The 21,396-nt window shown below is 35.8% G+C and overlaps 1 protein-coding gene across 2 annotated transcripts in view; it reads left to right on the top strand.

The window, feature by feature from the left end:
- The first annotated feature begins 763 nt into the window (after positions 1-763).
- LOC111056939 (synaptotagmin-9) overlaps positions 764-21,396 on the top strand; it is a 119,866-nt gene continuing 99,233 nt past the window's right edge. For both annotated transcript variants that reach the window (XM_039438963.1, XM_039438962.1), the window contains exon 1: positions 764-922. In XM_039438963.1, coding sequence (XP_039294897.1) covers positions 775-922 — 148 coding nt within the window. In that variant the 5' untranslated portion in view covers positions 764-774. The remainder of the gene's footprint in view (positions 923-21,396) is intronic.

The following is a 21,396-nucleotide window of genomic DNA, read 5'->3' as shown; positions in this document are numbered from 1 at the left end:
TCTTTCAGGCTGAAGTAATACATTAATAATCAATGGGAATATCATAAAAATATCAATGAAAAAGATGTTGATAGAAATATTGGAAAATCGTTCCAATCTGACAAATTTATTCCCTGGGAATTTAGTGAACAAAAAAAAATACATTTATGTGAAAGTGAAAGACTTTGATCGAAAAACAGCAGCTTCTAGCATGAAATAAAGAACCAATAATAATAAATTTAATAAACTACTGGAAAATTACAAATTATAATGATGCAAAAATGATATAACCTTATATTATAGAGCAGAGAAGAAAAAATAAACAACAAAGAATTGTGGACTCAAAAACCTAACCTCAAAAGTTTCATTCGAAGGCTTCAAGCCTTGAGCTTAAAGCCTTATACCGATGACACAGCTTGTTTAAAGAGACATGTACGCTCACACATTTTTGACATGCTTATTCTGTCGTAAGTGGCCGGCCAAATTTGAGTTTTCTTGAGGCTCCATGGTTATTTATGAAGATAAACATTATGTCGTGTACATGCTTATAATTTTCCTATTTTTCCAGGTCATTCCTCAATAATCTAAACCATCTTGTGTAGGGTATTATTCAATTTCAATCTTCGCTCCGACTCCCAGATTTTGTTGTGAGTTTTCCACCCCTTGTCACGTATCCCACCACTTTCAACCCTGTATCACGGAGAGCTTTCTCCCTGCAAGACGCATTTTGGATCGATGGCGCGCGTCCTAACTGAGCGGGAGTTGGCTTAGTCCCAGGCCCAAGTGCTTGGCAGTATGGTCGTAATTCGCGGTCGGCCATCCTCACCTTGGTCCGAGGCAACGTCGCTTAATCGCAGAGACAGTCGTCGAGCAGATCAGGTGGTTCTCAACCCTTACTTTGCGCCGAGAAGCTTCAACAGGTCGTTCTTACTGCCTGTGCCTGGTAAGTTGGGCTCAACAAAATTTTTAAACTTCGCGGAAACTTGTTGAAAAGTTTTTTGGAGCCGCAGAAGAGGTTCAAAATTTATGAAAATATAAGAGAAATACAAAAAAAAATATGGGATCATGAGAAAGTTATTGAAACCAATTATTTATAAATAAAAATGAAAAAAAAGAGTCAAACTGAAAAGTTTTCACAAATCTAAAATAGGAATACTGAATTTAATGGAATATTAGAAAATAGTTGAAAAAATGAGTAATTTATAAATGAAATGTTCGGAAATTAACAATAATCTCCGAAAATATTCAGAAGAAAATTATTGGAAAATAACATAATATACAAAATATCTTGGAATTGATAAAAAATTAAAAAAATACGCTCAGAATGATGAGCAATTGAGTTAATATGATGAGGCTGAAGAAAAAATTAGATACTTTTTTGAATGTACAGTATAGCTTTGAGTAGGTTTGCAATTGATAAGGAAATCCAATTTTCTTAATATATAGGGAAAAATAATTGGGAAAATATAGAAATAAATATAGATCTCATACAACAGTAACATTTTTTGAGGAAGTAAATTCTCAGAAAGTTACTTTCAAAAATTACTTCACGATTAATTTCAAGCAAACCCCCATTTCAAACAAAAAAATTCATCAATTTCATGCAAACGTTTCTGAAGATCAAAATCTTTTCGATACAAAACTTAGTCTTGAAATATTACGATCCAATGTTCAATGTGTTATTAATCAATGCTGAAATAATGGGTTGGTGAGAGAAAGTTCAGTAAATTTATCATAATTTAATAAATAGAGCAATATTAGTTTGGGAAAATGGTGTCTAAACTTGAGGGAATTCAGTGGAATTTTGTATCATATTACAATACATGCGTAATAAGAACTTATAATCAGTCGAGAGTGAACAGTGAGAATTGTTGAAACAGAATAATTTGGAGTAATGAAAAGTACAAACAATTAGAGGATTTAGAAAACTGATTGTAGAGTTTTTTCTGTCAAATAGTTTGGAATGAGAGAGAAATTTAGGGATGTTAGAATGATAAACAAGCATACGAAGTCTTTCAATATGGCTCCTCCAAATTAGACTTGGATAGCGTAAAGAGAGCATAAGCTTCTCAAGATAAGCACACAAAATGTACCACCCTAGGAGATTTAGAAGCCGATTTCAATTTGAATAACTCTTTTTGAGTTTTACTTGGGTAATTGCATGTAGTCATTATAGGATTCGGAAATTGAGGCAAGTTCCACACAACACACACTCAATTGTCTCCATTCTCCACTCATCAATCTGTTTATATATCAATCTGTTGTACTTGATTATTCCTAGTGCTCTTGAAAATTTAATGTTTCTGATATAATTGCATAACAATGGAATGAGATCGATAATCAAGTATATAGATGATGATGTAGGCCTAGTTCATCAATCACTTGGAAATAATATTACAGTGGTAATCTTCGGTAGCCTCTAAGAAGTTTAGAAAGCCTCATTTTCAACTTCAATTCTTAGAAATTCTTCTTCTCTGATTAACACACGTTGGGCTGGTTGGCAGCAACTCTCCATGCCTCTCTGTCATCCGCCATCCTTTTGAGGTCTCTGTAGTTGGCACATCTCACATCCTTTTAGAAATTGACTGACTCACTCACTCACTCACTCGCAGAACTAAAAATCTACCAGACCAAAAACGTTCAAATTTGGTAGGTATGTTCAGTTGACCCTTTAGAGGCGCACTAAGAAATCTTTTGGCAATATTTTAACTCTAAGGGTTGTTTTTAAGGGTTTAAAGTTCGTCTTTTAGCATGTATATTCTTCTTCTCACAATCTCTTAATTATAATAATTGAAATTTCCATATCATATGTTACTATAGAACTATAATCTAGATAGAGTAGGCTACTTCTTCGAAACAGTTGTTAACTGGCAACTAAATTAATAATTTTGTCAGGTTGGCATTAAGTTGAGTTGACTTTGTTAGGTTGGCACCAAGTTGAAGATTTGAATGCATTTATCGCGGAAAAATTGATTGGGCACTGCTACTTCAATCCTGGGAATATTATATTACTAGCCGTCAGGCTCGCTTCGCTCGCCATATCCGTTTAGCCAGACGTTTAGTCTGGACCCCCGACTGGATTGTCCTAACATATGATAAAAATGCTCAAATGAGAAATGCTGCTGATCTCATTCTTGGACGATCCAGTCGGGGGTCCAGGGGGCGGAGCCCCCAGGCTAGACGGATATGGCAAGCGAAGCGAGCCTGACGGCTAGTGAATAATCAGACATAGATATTACTTTCCAGTGACATTTATTGAAATCAGTCTATAATTTTCTGTCAGCTGTTCTATTGAAAGCAGTAAAGAGTCAAGAAAAATAGTTTAATAATTTAATAAAGGTGTCAGCTAATTTGTGATTTGTGATTAGCAACATTTTTTTCGTATGCAATTTCTATGTTATCCTGTTACATCCCCAAAAGGAAGAGGTGAGTCAATTTCGTTGGCCAACGATATCGATCTGTACAGTGGTTCAAAGAATGTTTGTTGAAAATTTCAATTTGATTGATGAAATCAATCAAAATTAATCGTCGAACATAGGAACCTAGAAACTGGTAACGACTCAAACGTTACCACGAATTCGCTACGCTCGTTCAATTATCTCATTTGCATTGATAATGGTTTATTCAAGTGTTCATCTTCATAATGCCATCCTAGCTTCTCTCAGAAGAGAAGAGAAGCTTCTTCTTCGAAGAAGTGATGATGCCTCAATAGTAAGTGGGAAATTCGATTTTAGTCGTATATATGGGTCAATTGAATCCAAGAGACATAGGAAATTTCCTTCTAGGAACGAGATAAATTTATTGATCGTTTTTGCTGGAGATGAGTTACCATTAACTTCAAATTTCAGAGACTGCCATACATTTTCTCTGCAACTTCTAGGAAATATTCGTAAATTTTCCAATGATGACCGAGTTCTTAGTTACTGGCAAAACCGGAGGGAAATTGTATAACTTTTATGAAATCCACATCGCAGATATCCGGTTACCGATTGCAACACATTGCGTGAATGCTAGCCCTTATACAGTACTGATTGATGACGATCAGTTATGTCAAGTTCATATATGATTACGTCAACTATTTTCAAGGTCAGGTTCAAGGTCAAATCATCAATAACTCCCCAGGATATCATGTTCATATCAGATTTCATTATAAGAGGTGGAAAAATCAAGTCATATTACTTTCGAAAAAGTTAAGTTATCAAGATCAAATATTCTTGGATGGTTTCCTATTGATGAACCTGGAAAATAATCTCATTATCGAATTCATTCATTTATGTCATCAGATTGATGGAACGAAAAAAATGAGACTATCCCAAACTTAAAGGTACCAGGTTCACCAACCAACAAGAAACGTACTCATTGAAAGATGGAAATGCAAAATCCTTTTTCTGATCTGTGAAGCCTAACCTCCCTTTCTTGGATGTTCCCTAGATATTTTTCAGATTTATCTTGTAGTTACACTACTTTTTCTAGCAGTGTAAGCCTTCATTGATGAGTAAAATAGAATTCAAACAACATTTTCTTATTGATGAAATCTTGGCTTAGCAACATTGTCTCATTGAAGTAATCTTAGTCGACATCTAAAAAATAAATTAGCTATGGATTATCAACAGATTTATGGTAGAAACTGAATGGACAGGTCGATGTTTAGCTTTCAGTGTAGGTCGCGCTCTTGATCGACTTTCATGTAACACAAACTCATTGTAAAGTATGGGAGTGAACAGTCTCGATTCCAGTTCAGCACGATAAGAATTAAATGTTTCTATCATCAGCTCATTAGTAGCATCTATCAAAACCGAAATATACACTCGTTCTGTTCGCACCTGTACTCCATTTAGATGAGAGTGTGTGACTTAATTTATGAAATTTTGGGAGAAGGAGACAACTATCAAAAGAGGCAAAGAAATGAGGAGCCAGACCTGAATACATCATAATTATACATCAAATCCCAATCATTTTAATTAATCCATCACAATTTTGACAACAGTCATCATTGCAAAAGCAATTCATCCATTTCAACTTTTCATCAATTTCCAAAATATCCAGTTGTTAATGAGAAACTTGTCATACAAACACAATCTTCGTAGTTCACATTTTGACAATCAAGAGATTGATTTTGTCATTTTGACGATTGGTTCTGGTCGATATATCATTTTTATCCAGCTGATTGGAATATTTTCAATTAAATTCATAACCATCCCCTTCCAATACCATTCAATCTCCTCATTATAAATGATTTTCCTGAAATAAGGGAGAATCTGAACATTTGCGATGAAAACTCATTGAAGCCAGATTTGAAGCATCCAAGGATGATTTCCATTCCAATCTGTTTCAAGTCGTCCTGGATTGAGGATGACAATAATAATTGGATACATCATCTGGAAAATAATTGGTTGTTTCTAGAAATAATTATTTATTGATGTTATTTCGAGTGGGCTCGAGTTTTCCTTGTGAGATTCACTTCTAACGGTCAGCATTGGAAGAGGGAATAGAATTGACGTTTTTCACAAGAAATGCTGACAGATTCTAGAGAATCACACCAAAGAGTCTAAAAGTCAGTATTGGTAGAATGGAAAGAATTGGCTTTTCCATGTGGAATGCTGACAGAAAGAACTGAATTTCATACTTCTATGTTACGTCACCAAGTCTCGTGTAACTTGAATGTGCCATCTCGGAAAATAGGAACGTACTTTCCTGAAATTGACAGCTCATTGAAGGCTTTAATGACAGCTGCTACTGGATGACTGAACCCAGCGGGGTCGGCTCTTACTCCAACACGTGCAGCTCAGGCAGCTGTTATTGCGATAAACACCTGTTCCCCGAAATAGAGAGTTCGATTCAAGATTGACTAATGAAATGAGGAAAATAATAGAATAGTTCCAATCTTGTGTGTAATAATGATGTATGTATGACTATCCTTATGATGTCTATATAACTAGCCTTAAATTGCCCCACATAGACATTACATAGTAAGATATTATGTAGCAGAAAGATACATTTTAAGTTACATACATTATAGGCCTACAATACTTGTATTACACCATGAAACCAAGACCTCGTCAGGTCGGCTTTCTCTTATTCCTCTTTATGAAATTTCTATCAGGTTATCTACAACCGTTTTACCTATATTCATCTTTCTATTCTACATTCCCTTATGATTCGTCCCATGATCTCTTCCCTTTAACTATTCTTTTCCATATTTACTCTCTCAAGCAATTCTCTAACCTCATTGTGAAACCTCATTTTTTTCATTTATTGTGCTTTTATTTTCAAGTTTATATTATCAAATAATTACATACATTCTCAATCTCATCTACTATCATTCCACTATATCATAACTATCATTATTATAATCATCATGTTTGTCTTATCTTATTATCAGACCTATCTTTATAAACAATATTCAGCTCCAACTAATGATTATCATCGAGGAAATTCTACCTTTCATCTTCCTTGAAATTTCTACACATTTCTTTATTTTTCTTCTTTCTCCTCCTTTTCTAGTTCTCTCAACTTACCTTGCTAATAGCTCTAACCTGCATTTGGTCTTCACAATCCCTTTCGATCTCTCACCTGCCTACTTCCACCTCTTTCAGTTCATCTTCCTTCTCTTTTATTCAACATTCTTGTCTTTTTTATGCAATCTGCTACTAATTCATCCATCCTACAAACTTTCTTCTTCGATCATCCTTCTTCCCTCACTTCTGTAGTAGCCCATCTATTTTTCCCTCTACCTTCCTACCATCCTTTCAATCCTCCACATCTTCAACCAACCTCTCACCTATTCCAGGTGATCTCTCCCTACTTCTGTTCTCTATCCTACCATATCCCCACCTCTTTCATCAACCTATTCACAGTGATTGCGCCGCACTTGTAGCACTCACCCTGACCACCTTCAACCCATTATGGTCCGAGCATTTTGTTAGCGAAGCTGCGGTGAGGTGAAGCTTGACGTGGCAAAGAGAGGGAGACCACAATATCTATGTTCGCCCCATTATTTGCCATCCTTGCCACATACTCACAGATGCCTGTCTGGTCACGTTTGTCCTTGCTTTTGAAAAGCCCCTCCTGACGCCTACCTAGATCACCAACTACTCCTACCTCTTCACCTACCATTACCCCTAACCCTAACTCGCTCTTCAATGTTCTTGAATTCCTCCGACATGAAATGCCCCCTTTCACCATTAGAACACCCTGCCCCCTATACAATTTGGAAAATCCTTTCACAATATTGAATTCCCTCCCTGTATTCAAAGGATCCTTTTACTTTTTTATCCACCTTCCCGTGTTCAGCATTATTCTCTTTTACAAATAAGTACCCAACTTAAACAATTTGAAACCTCACATCCCTGGCTTCATCCTAACATTTTGATATGTGAAATATAGTATAATTTTCTTAACATCTTCACATGTTATCTCATCCTTTTCTTCTTTCTCTTCCGAGATCTGCCCCTCTACTTCCTCCACTGCCCCAACTGCATCTTGACCTCTTGATTTTCTCTTTATCTTACATATTTTCCCCCTCCCCTTCCTACCTACCCCTTCTCTAGCTATTATTTTACCTCTCATTTTTTTTTCCTTCTCTGCCTCGTTTTTTCCAATCATTATAATTCCCCTCTCGTCCATCTTTTTCTTCGCTTCCTCCTCCTACTCCTCCTCCTCCTTCATTTCCTCATTCTCCTCCTTTTCCTCCTTCTCTTCCTCCTACTACTCCTTCATTTCCTTCTTTTCCTTCACCACTTCCTCCTCATTATCTTGTTTCTCATTCCTCTTCTCCCTCTTTCATTCCTTCTCCTCTTCCTCCACATTCTCTTGTTTCCAATTCTCCTTCTATCCAATCCTCATCCACCCTACCACCACTCTACTCAAATTTATCATCTCCCTATAATATCCCTCCATCTGTTTCCTCTTCCACTTATTCCACCCATAGGAGGTAAGCCTAATCAGATGTCGAAGCCCAACTAGTTTCCTCATACCTTCCTAGAATCGCTGTCCTCTGAACCACTCCACTCACATTAACCCAGGTTAACGATGATAACCTCGTGCCTATTACAGAGTACCCAGATGATGACCTACCCAACCTTTGAGCGCTTCAACAAGTACCAATCACGTTACGAAATGTACCACAGTGCTTTCCATTCAACTAGTGGCTAGTGCTACATATAAGTCAACCAATATCAATACTTCCTATTTAGATATAGTGCTGATAGCTTGAAGTGAATCTGACCAGTGATGGGTAATTCACGTCCGATCGATACAGTTAGTGATGATGATGATGATGGCATAGAACATGTCATGCATTTCGAGATCAATCTACAGGTGTCAAGCTAGATGTAACTCTATCTAGGTTGATTGGTTTCCACTTCACACTTTCAACATTTCTCATGAATTACAACAATGCATCCCATTAAGCCGATGCTGAAGAAGTGAATCTGAGTCACAATGGTCATGACTAGGATGACTGCATAGTGATTGGTCATTGGAAATAGTGATTCATTATATTCTCTAATGATGGGTGATTATCGAGAGGAGGTTTACTATCCTATTATATTGAGCGAGCAATCTCTGTATATTTATTTACATCTGGTTATTTTTATATCTGGTTATTTATGTCCAGGGTTCTCGAAAACGGCTCTAACGATTTTCACGAAATTTGGAGCGTAGTAGTTTTATGATATAAACATTCGATTGCACCAGGTCTCATCCCTGGGAAAACTCGCTGAAGGACATGAAAAGGTGATAATCATTCATCCTTGGAAAAACGGATGATAATTTCGCCGTCTGTCGAAACAGAAGATGGGAGAGCAACAGAATTATTTCCAGCTGTGTAATCAATCAGCGAGAAATATTATGTAGAAATTTTAATCAACTTGATCAAAATAATATGATCTGTTGACCATGAAAATCATTATAAGCTGGAGTAATAATCATAAAATTTTCAAAGTTAATGATTATTTGACAATTTTAAGTGATTGGTGAGTGTTATTTTGTTATTCAATTTGGTTTGTAAGCAATCTAGATTAGAACTTTTTTGTTTTCAAATGTTTGGACTGAAATTTGAACCTGAATTCGAGTGTATGGAACATAACCTACTTTCTGAACTATTTAAAGTGTATAAATACAAATTCGGGGAAGAAAGAGTTTTGGGCTGTGCCTGTTAGTCCTGCCCCAATCATTTTAGAGAATTGTGTTCTGTTTATCAATAGTTTATAAATAAATAACGTGCGAAGCTTGGTGCCTCAATATTACTATATTAAAGACAAGAATCGGCTTATTCACTTACTGGATAGGAAATTCACGAATTCATTTATTTATATAGCAAACAATGGCCTACAATGGTCGGAAAAGAAAAAACAGTCTACTGCCCAAATCTTCTTCGTCGTCGTCGTCGTCTTCCTACAAGGATTAGGCAATTTGCCTGTTCCGACTTCAAACTCACCATCACATCCATCTTTTACGGGGTCTGCCTACACTTCTCCTTCCAACCGGGTTATACAACATGACTGCCCTGGGAATCCTGTCGCTCTCCATCCTTTCAACATGTTCTTTCCAGTTTTGCCGATTTTCTTCAATCTTCTGCCATATGGAGATTATGTTGAGCTCGCTTCTTATATCAACATTATGAAGCCTATCTTCCCTTGTGCACCCTTTTACTGCTCTTAAAAACATCATTTCGGCAGCCTGTAACCTACTCCATTCTTTCTTCCTAGGTATCCAAGATTCAGAGCCATATAAGAGCGTTGGAATAGCCATAACCTTATAGAATTCAAGTTTTGTCTCTCTCCTGGCTCTGTTTCTCAAAGTCCTATTTATTGTTCCACAAATGGATTGGAATCTATTCAATTTTACACTTAAATCGTACACTTAGGTCCATTACATAGGTTATATCACAACCCAAATACTTGAAGTGTGATACTTGTTCCAGGACTTTATCCAAATCTTCTTCTATTTCCTAATTTTGTTCCAAATCGTCCAAATATTATGTAGGTGAAGTCCATTTCAATTTCTACACCAAATCATCAATCTGAAACTATAAATCAGAGTTAAACAAACAATTTCAAATTCAGATAAATGAAAATAAAACTCTCGTAAAAACAAGAAACAGACTTTAAATTCACAACATATAGAATAAGAAACACTTGAATTTTGAGCTCGAAAATATCACGTTCACAAATATTATATCTGAACTAATGGATGATTAACTTGAAATTAATTTTGCATATAGATTCTTAAGTTACCGAGGACGGTTATAGGCCTATTTCTAATTCTTCAAGATTTCACTTGATCAAGTTATCAGTTTGTCAAGTTTGTAACCCGTGACAGAGCACGGGTTACCTGCTATTCATTAATACAAGGTTTTGATATTTTTTACAACGACGAGCACTCAATTATTTAAGTAAATAAGCAATTTTGTTTACTAAAGCTGCGTTTACACCAAAGTTATTAACAAAATGTTAATAACTCAATCCTGATAGATCCTATTAGATTGAACATAACTTATCATACACATGATAAACATTATGTGTTTGTCAAGATCCGTTCAATCTAATAGAATCCATAAGGATAAAGTTATTAACAAAATGGTAATAAGTTTGGTGTAAACCCAGCTTTACTGATTGGAGTACTTCCAAACGGCAAACGTCCATTTTCAACAGTGGCGGTTGGTGATGTTTTTTTGGTTAGGAATATCATGAGGGTTGGGTTTAATTATATGGTCTAAGATTTTGTTTGATTTGAAGTTCAATTGTTCATTAATTTATGTTTTTCTAATTAAAGACAGTTGCTTCATAGATTTCAAACTGTTCTGTTGTTTGTTATTTGAAAAAAAACAGTTTCCATTATTGCAAAGTTGAATACTTCCTTGAACTGAGAAATTCTAATGAAGTAAACAATAGAGAAAACTGATTGATTTTTATATCTGTTCCTATGGCTGATTGATCAATTCCTTCAGTTGTAATGATTAGAATAATCTTCTTGCTCCTTCATATTCAAGCCTTTTAGGGGAGACGATTCCCTGATCTATTTCTACTTTATTGCAATTGAAACTGGAGACAAATAGGGAGAATCCTTTTTTATGAGTATTTGTAAAGTTCAAATCGAAACAGTGTGTACTATACAATTTTCATTGCATATTCCCTGAAATTCGATACAGAAAATTCAATATCTTGCTTCCAAGATGGAGTGCAGAAGCACTTTACATTGCAATTCAATGTTAGCATTCAATCATTTTTATAGTAGTTCTGAACCAAACCTCAAGATTATCGGTTCAATTTCACATTATTCTAGAACGTGAACAACTATCATTCATCACAGCACTTGTCAGATTGCTTCGCAACCCAGGCTTGTTCCCATCGCTGTTCAACAACGTGAATCTAGATATTAAAACTGAGGAATGTCATATATTATAGTGACCTAGACAAGATGTAATATGTTCAGGAGAGGCCATTATGAGATAGGGTCGCTTAGTATTTTTCTTCAGCTCGATAGCAAGTGGATAGAGCCTATGTAAGTGGCTCCATCTCTCCTAGAAAATAAAGATACTTCTTCGATGGAGGTGAAAGGGAATGATTGAACAACAGGAGAGAGTGAGACAGAGAGGATAAGAAAGAAAAGAATAAGAGGAGAGGAGGAGTTTGATAAGAAGTCTTGCAAGAGTTTGACCATGATGATCATTTTTCACTGCCCCTTCTCAGGGAAACTGGCAAACTTTGCTGTTCTCAAGCGGTAATTTTAGTTTATGTCCTCCATTTTGGAGGGTTATCTCCTTTTTCACTTCTTCCTCCATCTCTATTCTAGTTTCTCATCTACGGTTCCTCCATTTTTTCCAATTTTCAATGACTTCAGGTTCTCTCTGGATTTCAGTATTCATGCATCAATCATTCAGACATTTCGTTGTCATGTTGAAGTTACGTTTTTGAATTGAACAATATTCTCAAACGAGCATTATGAACGAATTCGGTAATTCAACAAATACATCTGTAATGGAGCTGCAAAGACGTAATTAGAATTCTAGATCAATAACAACAACGTCTAACGTCTATGTTCATACTTCACATGAGAATTTCATGTGAAGTATAAGTAAAATGATAGAAAATACTGAGCATTTATTCAAATGCTAATGATTCTCCGTTCAATAATAATTATTAATATTTATAGATAAAACCTGCATTATTTTCTCAGCTTTATTCCCTCATTATCAACAAAATTATTCTCCAAAGCAAGGAGAAGTTAGTTTCTGGTCAATATAATTTATACGTGACATTGATATCATTTTTGGCTCTTGCAATGTGGCTCCTCATTCGTATTGATCGAGAATGTAGTGATGTGGATACATTAGGCTATATATTATGAACATAATACATTTTCCTGAATTGTACAATATTCAATCGTTTAATATGAAGCAAGAGAACGAACTCCTCTGAGCATTCATAAACGATTCTTTGAAACATTACTAGTCAAGCACTTAATGGTTGCCTAGCTACCAGCTGCTATAGTCAATTTGATTTATCCTTATTGATTGTGTATCATCGACTAAGGGCTATTATTATGTACCATATTCCTTACGCTATACTATACGATTATAAGGTGGGTATGGACACATTTATTGAGATGCGTTACATTCCAGATTGATCAATCTCCGTACAAACGTAGCTGTAGCATAAAGGCACTACCTCCGTAAACAAAGCCATTGTGCATTCTGGTGACGTCAGCACAGGTAGGGCTCCTACATCAATAAAAATTTGTTTATTTCAGCTGATTTATATCAGCTAGTGTTTTTATTGGTGTAGGAGTCCTACCTGTGCTGATGTTACCATCAAACACCTGTCATGCACTAAGGCTTTGTGCATTACGGTGATTCAATTCAATTTATAATTGCATCCCGAATAATCAGACTGAGGATAAGTAAAAAAAAGAGCAACCTAGGGGAGGTTCTCAAATAGGGGAGGTAGTGGTGAAGGCCCAAGAATATTATTGAAAATCGGTTATGAATGAAGCCCTTAAATTTTCAAAGAAGTTTACCATTATATTTGACAGAATAAGATAGGAAGTCGAATAATCGAATAACTTGACCAACTCTGCGACATCCTAAACTTTAAAGTAGAAGTGCTTAAGCTATCAATCACTTGAAAATGTGTGACGGCGGCAAGATATTGAACATGTCCCACTCTTCGAGTTACTCCACCCTTCAACTTTCTATTTCAATATTATGAATGAATTATAATTCAAGGGAAAGATGAGTTCAAGGATCAATCATACACAACTCTTTTAAGAGCGCAGCAGAGTAAACTCACCAAGCATGTTTTTACACAAATGAATAATAAAACGTAACATCTTTCAATTCTGATCTTCTTCTATTGTGACTGGTGAACACAATAGATTAATCTCTGCTATTTTCTATCACTTTCACTCTTCTTTTCTTTCTCTCTATCACTCACTCAAACCCATCCACCCACTTTTTTCTTCCTTTATCCTCCGGACTTTCCCTGCTTTTAGAATGATCCAACTTCTCTGCTAATACCTTCTAGTCAGTGATTTCCTAACATTCTTGATCCCTCCGCTCCTCTATTTCCTTTTTCCTTGCTATGTTTCCACTTATTGAGGATCACTATCCCCATTTCAGTCTGGCTAACTTCCAGATTTCTGGTTATGTTCTTGCACAATTCTCTTAATAATTGTAGACTCAATATTTCATCTCATTTTCAAGCTTCAATGCCTGAGTATTCTACTATTTCTTCTCTCTCCTTTCAAGAAGGCATACTCTTGTAGTATATATGTTTATTATTGTAATCATTATTTAACGAAAATCCAAATCAATTGCAATAATCATAATATCTCAGTAATTTCTATTTATTATTGTATTATATCCTTAATAACTTGCTCTCATATCATTCATCCACTCGCTTACATTTTTCATTAGAAAGTTTTCTCTGCAACGGGATACATTTTTTTCATTCTTATGATATGCTCTTTACTAGATTCTTTCATACACCCACTTTCTCACTCCTCATTTCCTCATTTTCGTTTCATTTTCTCAGCTTCTATTTTTTCCTCTCTCTATTCCTCACTTTCTCACATACATTATTATCACCTAGACTCTCTATCATTCCCATGAACTCTTCTTTCTTCATTCTTCTTCACTCTTCTTTTCATCGTTCAGTAGCCATTCTCTCTTCTTCTTCTTCTTCCTCTTCTTCTTTTTCTTCTTCTTCTTCTTCTTCTTCTTCTTCTTTTTCTTCTTCTTCTTTTATCCCATTTCTCCGTCTATCCATCTTGCTCATCCGTATACCCTTCAGGGAAAACATATTCTCCTCACTTGCTCATCTGTGAACCGCTTCCTCTAAATACATGTTTATCATTTTGAGCCACACTCATCAATCTTTCCCATACCACCCAACTCCAACTTGTCCCTGGTTGAGAGCTGTGGGCAAAACATGACATCTCACTCTCCTCGTGTGACTACATTATCTAAATCCTTCCTCATGGCTCAATTTTCTCTACATTGTCCAATACAGCGTTCTGATGTTCATCTTGGATGTGATAATATCACAGTCGAACCATTTTGACGTTCATTTTATGCTAACATAATCCAAAACCACTTTAAAATTGAAGAACATTTGGAAACGTTATTGAATGTATGACTATGTGTGTTCTACTCAGTTTTTTAATAAATTATTAAAACATTATTAAATTAAAATTAATTTGGATTTTCGTTTAATAATGATAATTAAATTCATTAGAATTTGAATAATTGCAATATCTCAGTAATTTCCACCGATGAAAACTATTTTAAAACGAATAATCTGAATTTTCCACAATCCATGGTTTTATGATTCTACTGGGACAAAACATCCCATACCATAGCCCGGGTTAAAGAAGCTGGAAACGTCTCTTAAGTCTCATAAGCTTCAGTCAACTTGTCAATCCATGTTGAAAGCAGTGAAATTTGATTGGAGAGTCCAGCAATCCATGCATTTAATGCTGTAGGTAACAACTAATTCTTTGATTCATTCTAGACCTATGTTTTTAATCAGAACGTAAGAAACTTCTAAGACATGGGCCCTGTTTCATAAAAATTTAGAAGTCCTGTATTACAGGAACAGCTGATTTTATCGGCTATATTGAGCATGTAATTGGAATGGTGATTCTCCTGTATTACAGGACCTGTAACTTTTATGAAACAGGGCCCTGATTTTTATTTCATGGAAAAAGGCTGATTTTGACATCAAAACCATACTGAATTGAATTCATTGGAGTGATTTTAATTATTTGGCATTATGGCTGTGGGCTTATAAATCACAGAAAATTTTTTCTTATCATGAGAAATTGGTGTTTTTCCTGATAACCTGATAAATGAATGCATGATTACCATTATGCACCTATCTTGAACGATTTCAATACGCCAAAGTAGTATGTCATTTACAAAATTCATCATGCAGTCATCAATAAGGGAAACCTGACAACAATCTCAGCTTCAGATAAATCCATGCTTGAGAAAACATAATTTAATTTTTGTCACATCCACATTTATTAGACTCCTATACAGGACTGCAGTTTTGTGTTTCAACCATCACACTACAGCTGACGAAGTGGTTTTCAATAATTATAGAAAAATTTCACAATATCAATTCTCATTCAACAAGTTTTATCAACTCCATATACATTTTCAATATATGATGATGCTCTAAACGTGTTGTCTCGAATATTCTACTGATCATTTCTACTCCTACATCAAAATTCATTGCGATCATTTTTCAGTTAACTAGTATTCTTCCACTCGATTTTATAAGATGAAACTATCTTACATACCATATAAATTAAACCTTCATCCAGACTTTATTATCTGTAATACACATTTCATTAAAAACTTTTTCTTAGAAATTCTCAATGGTTCTCACTTAATCAAAAAAGCCAAGACGTCAAAATCCATCCCAGTTAGCGGACACTGAACTAATATTAGTGCAAGTTCTATTTGTAGGTGGATCAGGTAACTCTGTCCTGGAAGACATTTCTGCTGACAAAGCAGAGTGGGAGGACGTCTGACTTTATAGTACACATCCTGCAGCAAATTGGACTTGGTTGATGGAGATTAAGGAGGAAAAGACTGCTGATAGAGTTGAGGCTGGAAAAAGAGAGTGAGACTTATTCACTGAGCGATTGATGAAGAGAGAGCAGCAAGGAGATGAATATAGAAAAGGAAGAGTAACAGGTGAGGATGAGATTATTTTTCATATAGAGTGAGAGAGAGGGTGTATGTGGGAAGGAGAAAGTGGATAAGAGAGGAATGAAAAAGTGAGGAAAATAGTTGAGCCAACGGAAAAGGGAAGGTGGTGGTGATAAAGAAGGGACTATTTGGTTTGATAGTTGGGGTAGCGTAGGAAAAGGGGCGGAGCTAACAACGACTAAGATGTGAGAATGAGGTCAATGCCCTCACCTGTTGCTAGACCCTCATCACCGGGGTCCCTGTCAAGGACCACAAACCACCCCCCACCCCTCCAACAACCCAAACCCTACCCCTTCTTCATTCCGAAAAGCATTCAAGCTGAAAATCTCAATATTACCTTACCTCCCACATACACTATAACTGAGATTCACATCATACTGTCATTATTCCCTGTAAATAACATCAATTATATCCATTGAACAAACGCTGACAGTGCAATGTGAATGATCACACTGTAAAATTCTCTTCAAACTGTCATAATCCCCCATAAATTACATCAATGCTTCACACTTAGACAGCTCTGACAGTATAATGTGAACCTGGTTACGCCTCATAACCCACCTCTGTTGAAATTCGCGCTCACTATTTCCTGGGTTATCCCTTGAGACCATCTGGTGTTATGTGCCGTGAAATATGTGTTCATACCTCAATCAACCCTTATTCATGACATGTAATAATATTGGTTCTGATGAGTTTCATTTAACTCTGCATCTCAAAATAATTGAATTTGTTACATTTGTGAGACACTACAGCAATGCTACAGATGCAGCAATATCTATTGTTCTTACTGACTTCACTTCTTACAGTATAATAGATTCAGTATTTATTAGCTTCACTTGTTACAGTGTCTCTTACCGATCTATGTCCAATGGATGAGAAATTATTTATTACTGCTGAAATATTTGTTGAAATGGATTCATAGATGTTGTATTGAATGGTAACAAGGTTCCTAACTTAGAATGTATTCTAGGTTCATTGGATGGAAACTTTTTGATGATAGAATCACAACAAAAAAGGACCAAAAAAGAATGCATCATGTGATGTTGTTAGACAATCCTGGCGTCAGACGTGGTTGATAAGAATATTGAAGGAGATGATTCGAAAATATATAATTATATCAGACAAATTATTTATTAGAAAATTGTCAGAAGATTATTGGAAAACTTCGAATTCATTCAATCATTTGCTTAAGTCGTTTTCAAAATTATCTCATTTTCTCTTGAACTTTTCATTATCTTAACATATCCACTCCCCTTCTTCGTCAGCACGCGTATTTGAGATTCTCCTCTCCTACGTAGAATATTCTTTCCCCATCCCCCTCAACACTCTACTTCGTCGTCCATCTTCCAAGCTTGACTTTTCCATCCTGGAAAGATGCGAGCGAATATTTTTGTCGTTTTCCTGTCGAATATTGCTCTCAATATTTCCAGCACACTAAAATGGAAAACGTTTATCAGTATCTACTTTACTTTTTCTTCCATTCCTTGAAGCACATTCTTCTCTATGACCCTCAATCACAAATAACCAAACTTCTTCTCCGCTCTTCTTCATCTCCTTCTTCTTGTTTATTTTCTCCTTCTCCTTACTCTTTTTCCCTTTTCTTTTTCTTCTTCTTCTTCTTCTTCAACTTCTTCTTTTTCTTATTTTGGGTTTTTCACTCTTTTTTCTCATACTCTTCAAATACTCTTCCTCCTTCTCTTCTTCATTCTACTCCTTCTCCTCCATCTTTCTCATTTTTACTTTTTTGTTTTCCAACTCGAGTATTCTTCGAGAACGGAAAATATTCTCGTCTCAAGAGAAAATAGATATTTTTCCGCCCCAAGGCTTCCGAATATAAAGCACATATGTATCAGATTGTGCTGAAAACCAATGTGGAGACGTAGATATCTGGTATGTGAACTTTTTCTATCACTCATTGCATAACGGCTCAATGCATCATCAGTTGTTGAGTGATTTCTCCTTCAAGAGCAGCTTCTTCAATATTATTCTCATCCATTAAACACATTACTTACGCACCAAATGTTTCTCATCTTCTTGAATATAATCTTTCTGAATTTTTGTGAAACGTATTGTGTCATAATCTCATGTTTTAAAACTTCACAAGGCGATGAGTTAGTTGCACTTCATACACTCTGCATTGATTAAATGGGAAAATGTATGTTATTTATTAAAAATACAGACAGTGAGTGAAATTTAGTATAGAAACAATCAGAACGAATGCAATATGCTTGATACTTAGAAGGTCCTTCATCACTGGCTCTATTTTACAAGGGAAACTTCATTGAAGAAATTCTGATTTTGGGTCAAAAACATGCACGAACAAATACATCTCATATTCACGAACAACTAAGCTACAAACCGTTCGTGTTCAGGCTGTAATCTGTGCAGATCTACTCTGAAATCTCCTTATTGAGTTTCCATATCATTGGAATAATTAATAACCCAAGATCAACAAAGAAAATTGAGATTAAAATCTCATCTCAGCCTGCTTTGAATAAATAAAACGTAGACGTAGCCAACGCAAATGAAATCTTCAGTTTTTCGCAGTGGAATTAAAGAAAGAAATTTCAAGTAAAGAGAGACTGCAGTGATCCCCGCAATATTCGTTCGATCCACTACGTTCTGCTTATACTAATCAAAAGTCGCTGCTGAACAAAAGAAACTCATTTTCAACAATCCTTTGAGGGGTTGTAGAGGGGTAGTGAGAGAGAGAGGGGGAGTTTGGATTAATAACGGAGCACCAACTATGCGAAAAACTGGACTCTTTCTCCATGTTGATATTTGATATTGATTTCTAGTTGAGAAAATGTTGATATTGATTAAATATGAAATTGCGTGAGGTGCATTCCTCAACCGATTAGATACCATATTCGAAAACTGGAAAATCTCCAAACAATTGAAATCGGAAAAAGAATCTAGCTTCAGTTTGCATGAAGTAGGATCCAACGTGGGACAACACATGAAACTATAGACTATTCGGAAAATGAAGGAACTGCAATCAGGCCTGGAAATTTGTTAGGAGGGTCATTTTTTTAAAACTTCAATCACATATTTTAAGACATAGTGAAGTGGTAGTAGGGCAATTTCCGCTGAGCTGAACAGCTTATCTCCAACAATCGCTTTGGGCATTCAGATCGTCAATTTATTATTGTTGTTGAGTAATAGACACAGTGACATGGACGCCTCACTTGAGCCAACCGTCAAGTACTTGTTATTGCAAGCAAAAGGCAAAAGTTCTGCATGGATCTGACAAATAGTTATTTAATTTTACGCAAAATACATTATGAGTGATGAATTTGTGCGTGAATGGTACCAAAACATTGAAGGCGTCAGTTGAAATAATTACTTCCGGAATCCTTATGGACGAATGGACGTATGTTACATATATTATGGACGTATCCATGACAACTCGGCCTCACAGTGCTGCCAGTGAGTAAAAAAAGTAAATTCGTATGACTTTTGTTGGTGAGGAGTCCCTTGCGGGAAGGTCCCACCGCCTGAATATATAATTTAAGCCGTCAATGGGCCTTACGACTGTCATACTTCAGCCGGGACCGACAGTTTAACGTGCCCATCCGATAACACGGGAGTGATCTGGTTAAAAAACTTTTGGTATTGAGAGGGTTTGAACTCGGGATCTCTATGCTGCTACGCAGTCACTCTATCCACTAGACCACGGATCACTCCGTGAGTAAAGAATATAACATTCTACAGAATTTAGATTGTAATAGATGCTATGAATGTAACATTCTTAGAATGTTAAATTCTATACTCACTAAGTGCTGCATGAGCATGGCAACCAAACGGCTTCGCCAGCATATCGCGTTTGTATGATATATCGTTTGTATGATCGCTCGCCATACAAACCTGACTTGACCACTAGCAACCTTCTATACTTCTATACCTTATCCCCGAACTCAAGATATGACATGAGTTCCAAGGCAGAGCTCCAAAATAATGGCATTGCTTTCTTTAACTCATTTGGCGGCAGCATTATTTTACGAAGAAGATTTTGATAGGCTGGTCCATTGGAATGACAAATGCCTCAATCTTGACGGTAATTATGATGAAGAATAATCAATCATACGTTTGAATAACTTTAGCAAAAAAGTAATTATTTTGCATAAATTCGTATTTTATCTCTTTTCTTTATAGGGCTACTTCTATAGGAAGAGAAAGAAAATGAAAATCTCAGTACCCTTTATGAATTATTTAATCACAACAATGTTTCGGACATTGATGCCATTTTCAAGTGATATGAAGTAGATGAATAAATACTGCTGGAAGATTATTATTTTGATCTTTTGTTAGTGTATTCATATGATTTTATAAACTAGTAGAATTATAAATATTGTGGATTTAAATTCGCATGATTCTATCAAAAATGAGGTTATCGGTGTCTAATTGGATTGAGTTTATTATCTTATCTCTGCTTAATTTCGCCACTTTATAAATATGAAATTCTTCTTTAAGTTATTAAATAATTCATAAATGGTTCTGGGATTTTTATTTTCTTTCTATTCGTATTTTATTTATGGCCAACCAAAGGTTGAAAAATATAACGTCCCTCATTGCCTTGTATTTCTAAATCAAATTGGAGATATTGACATCACTATCCCCACCCAAATTGAATCCATAAACGGACATCTCAATGATTATTTAATCAGTTTAGCAAATTCTGCAGATTGGAGCCTGACGCCCTAAACGCATGTATCATAAGCCAACATTTATCGGTCTCAAAAGTGCAATAAAAATGCAAATTCTGTCAAAACCGTTTCTTGTTGTGTGAGGCTGGTTAACACACTGCTATTCGGCCACAAAGCTATTGCGAAATTTACTTTATGCAGTCAGCATCTATGGGTGGGAAGCTGAAAGTGAACAAGCATCCAACCCAAACCAATATTGGCGCTTAGCACATCATGCAAATTGGCGGCAAAACAGGAGTCGATAGGCGAAATCGATCATGAAATTATCGATAATCGAACATTTTCGACTTTGAAAGGAACATGCTTGTCTGGTAGTTAACGGGATCCGATTTTAATTGGTTTAAGGGTGAGTAAGGCTTTGTGCTTATTGGCTGTGGGATATGTTATGACGTCATAATCACTTTTGGCTGAGTTTATGCAGGATGTCGTCGAAGCTTGGGAATTGGGAATGGGATCTCTTCCAGTTGAATTATCATTATTATCTTACTG

Source organism: Nilaparvata lugens, chromosome 12 (genome assembly GCF_014356525.2).
Source record: "Nilaparvata lugens isolate BPH chromosome 12, ASM1435652v1, whole genome shotgun sequence".
NCBI lineage: Eukaryota > Metazoa > Arthropoda > Insecta > Hemiptera > Delphacidae > Nilaparvata > Nilaparvata lugens.
The sequence above is the reverse complement of the archived record's forward strand: the minus strand, read 5'-3'. Positions and strand labels throughout refer to the sequence as shown.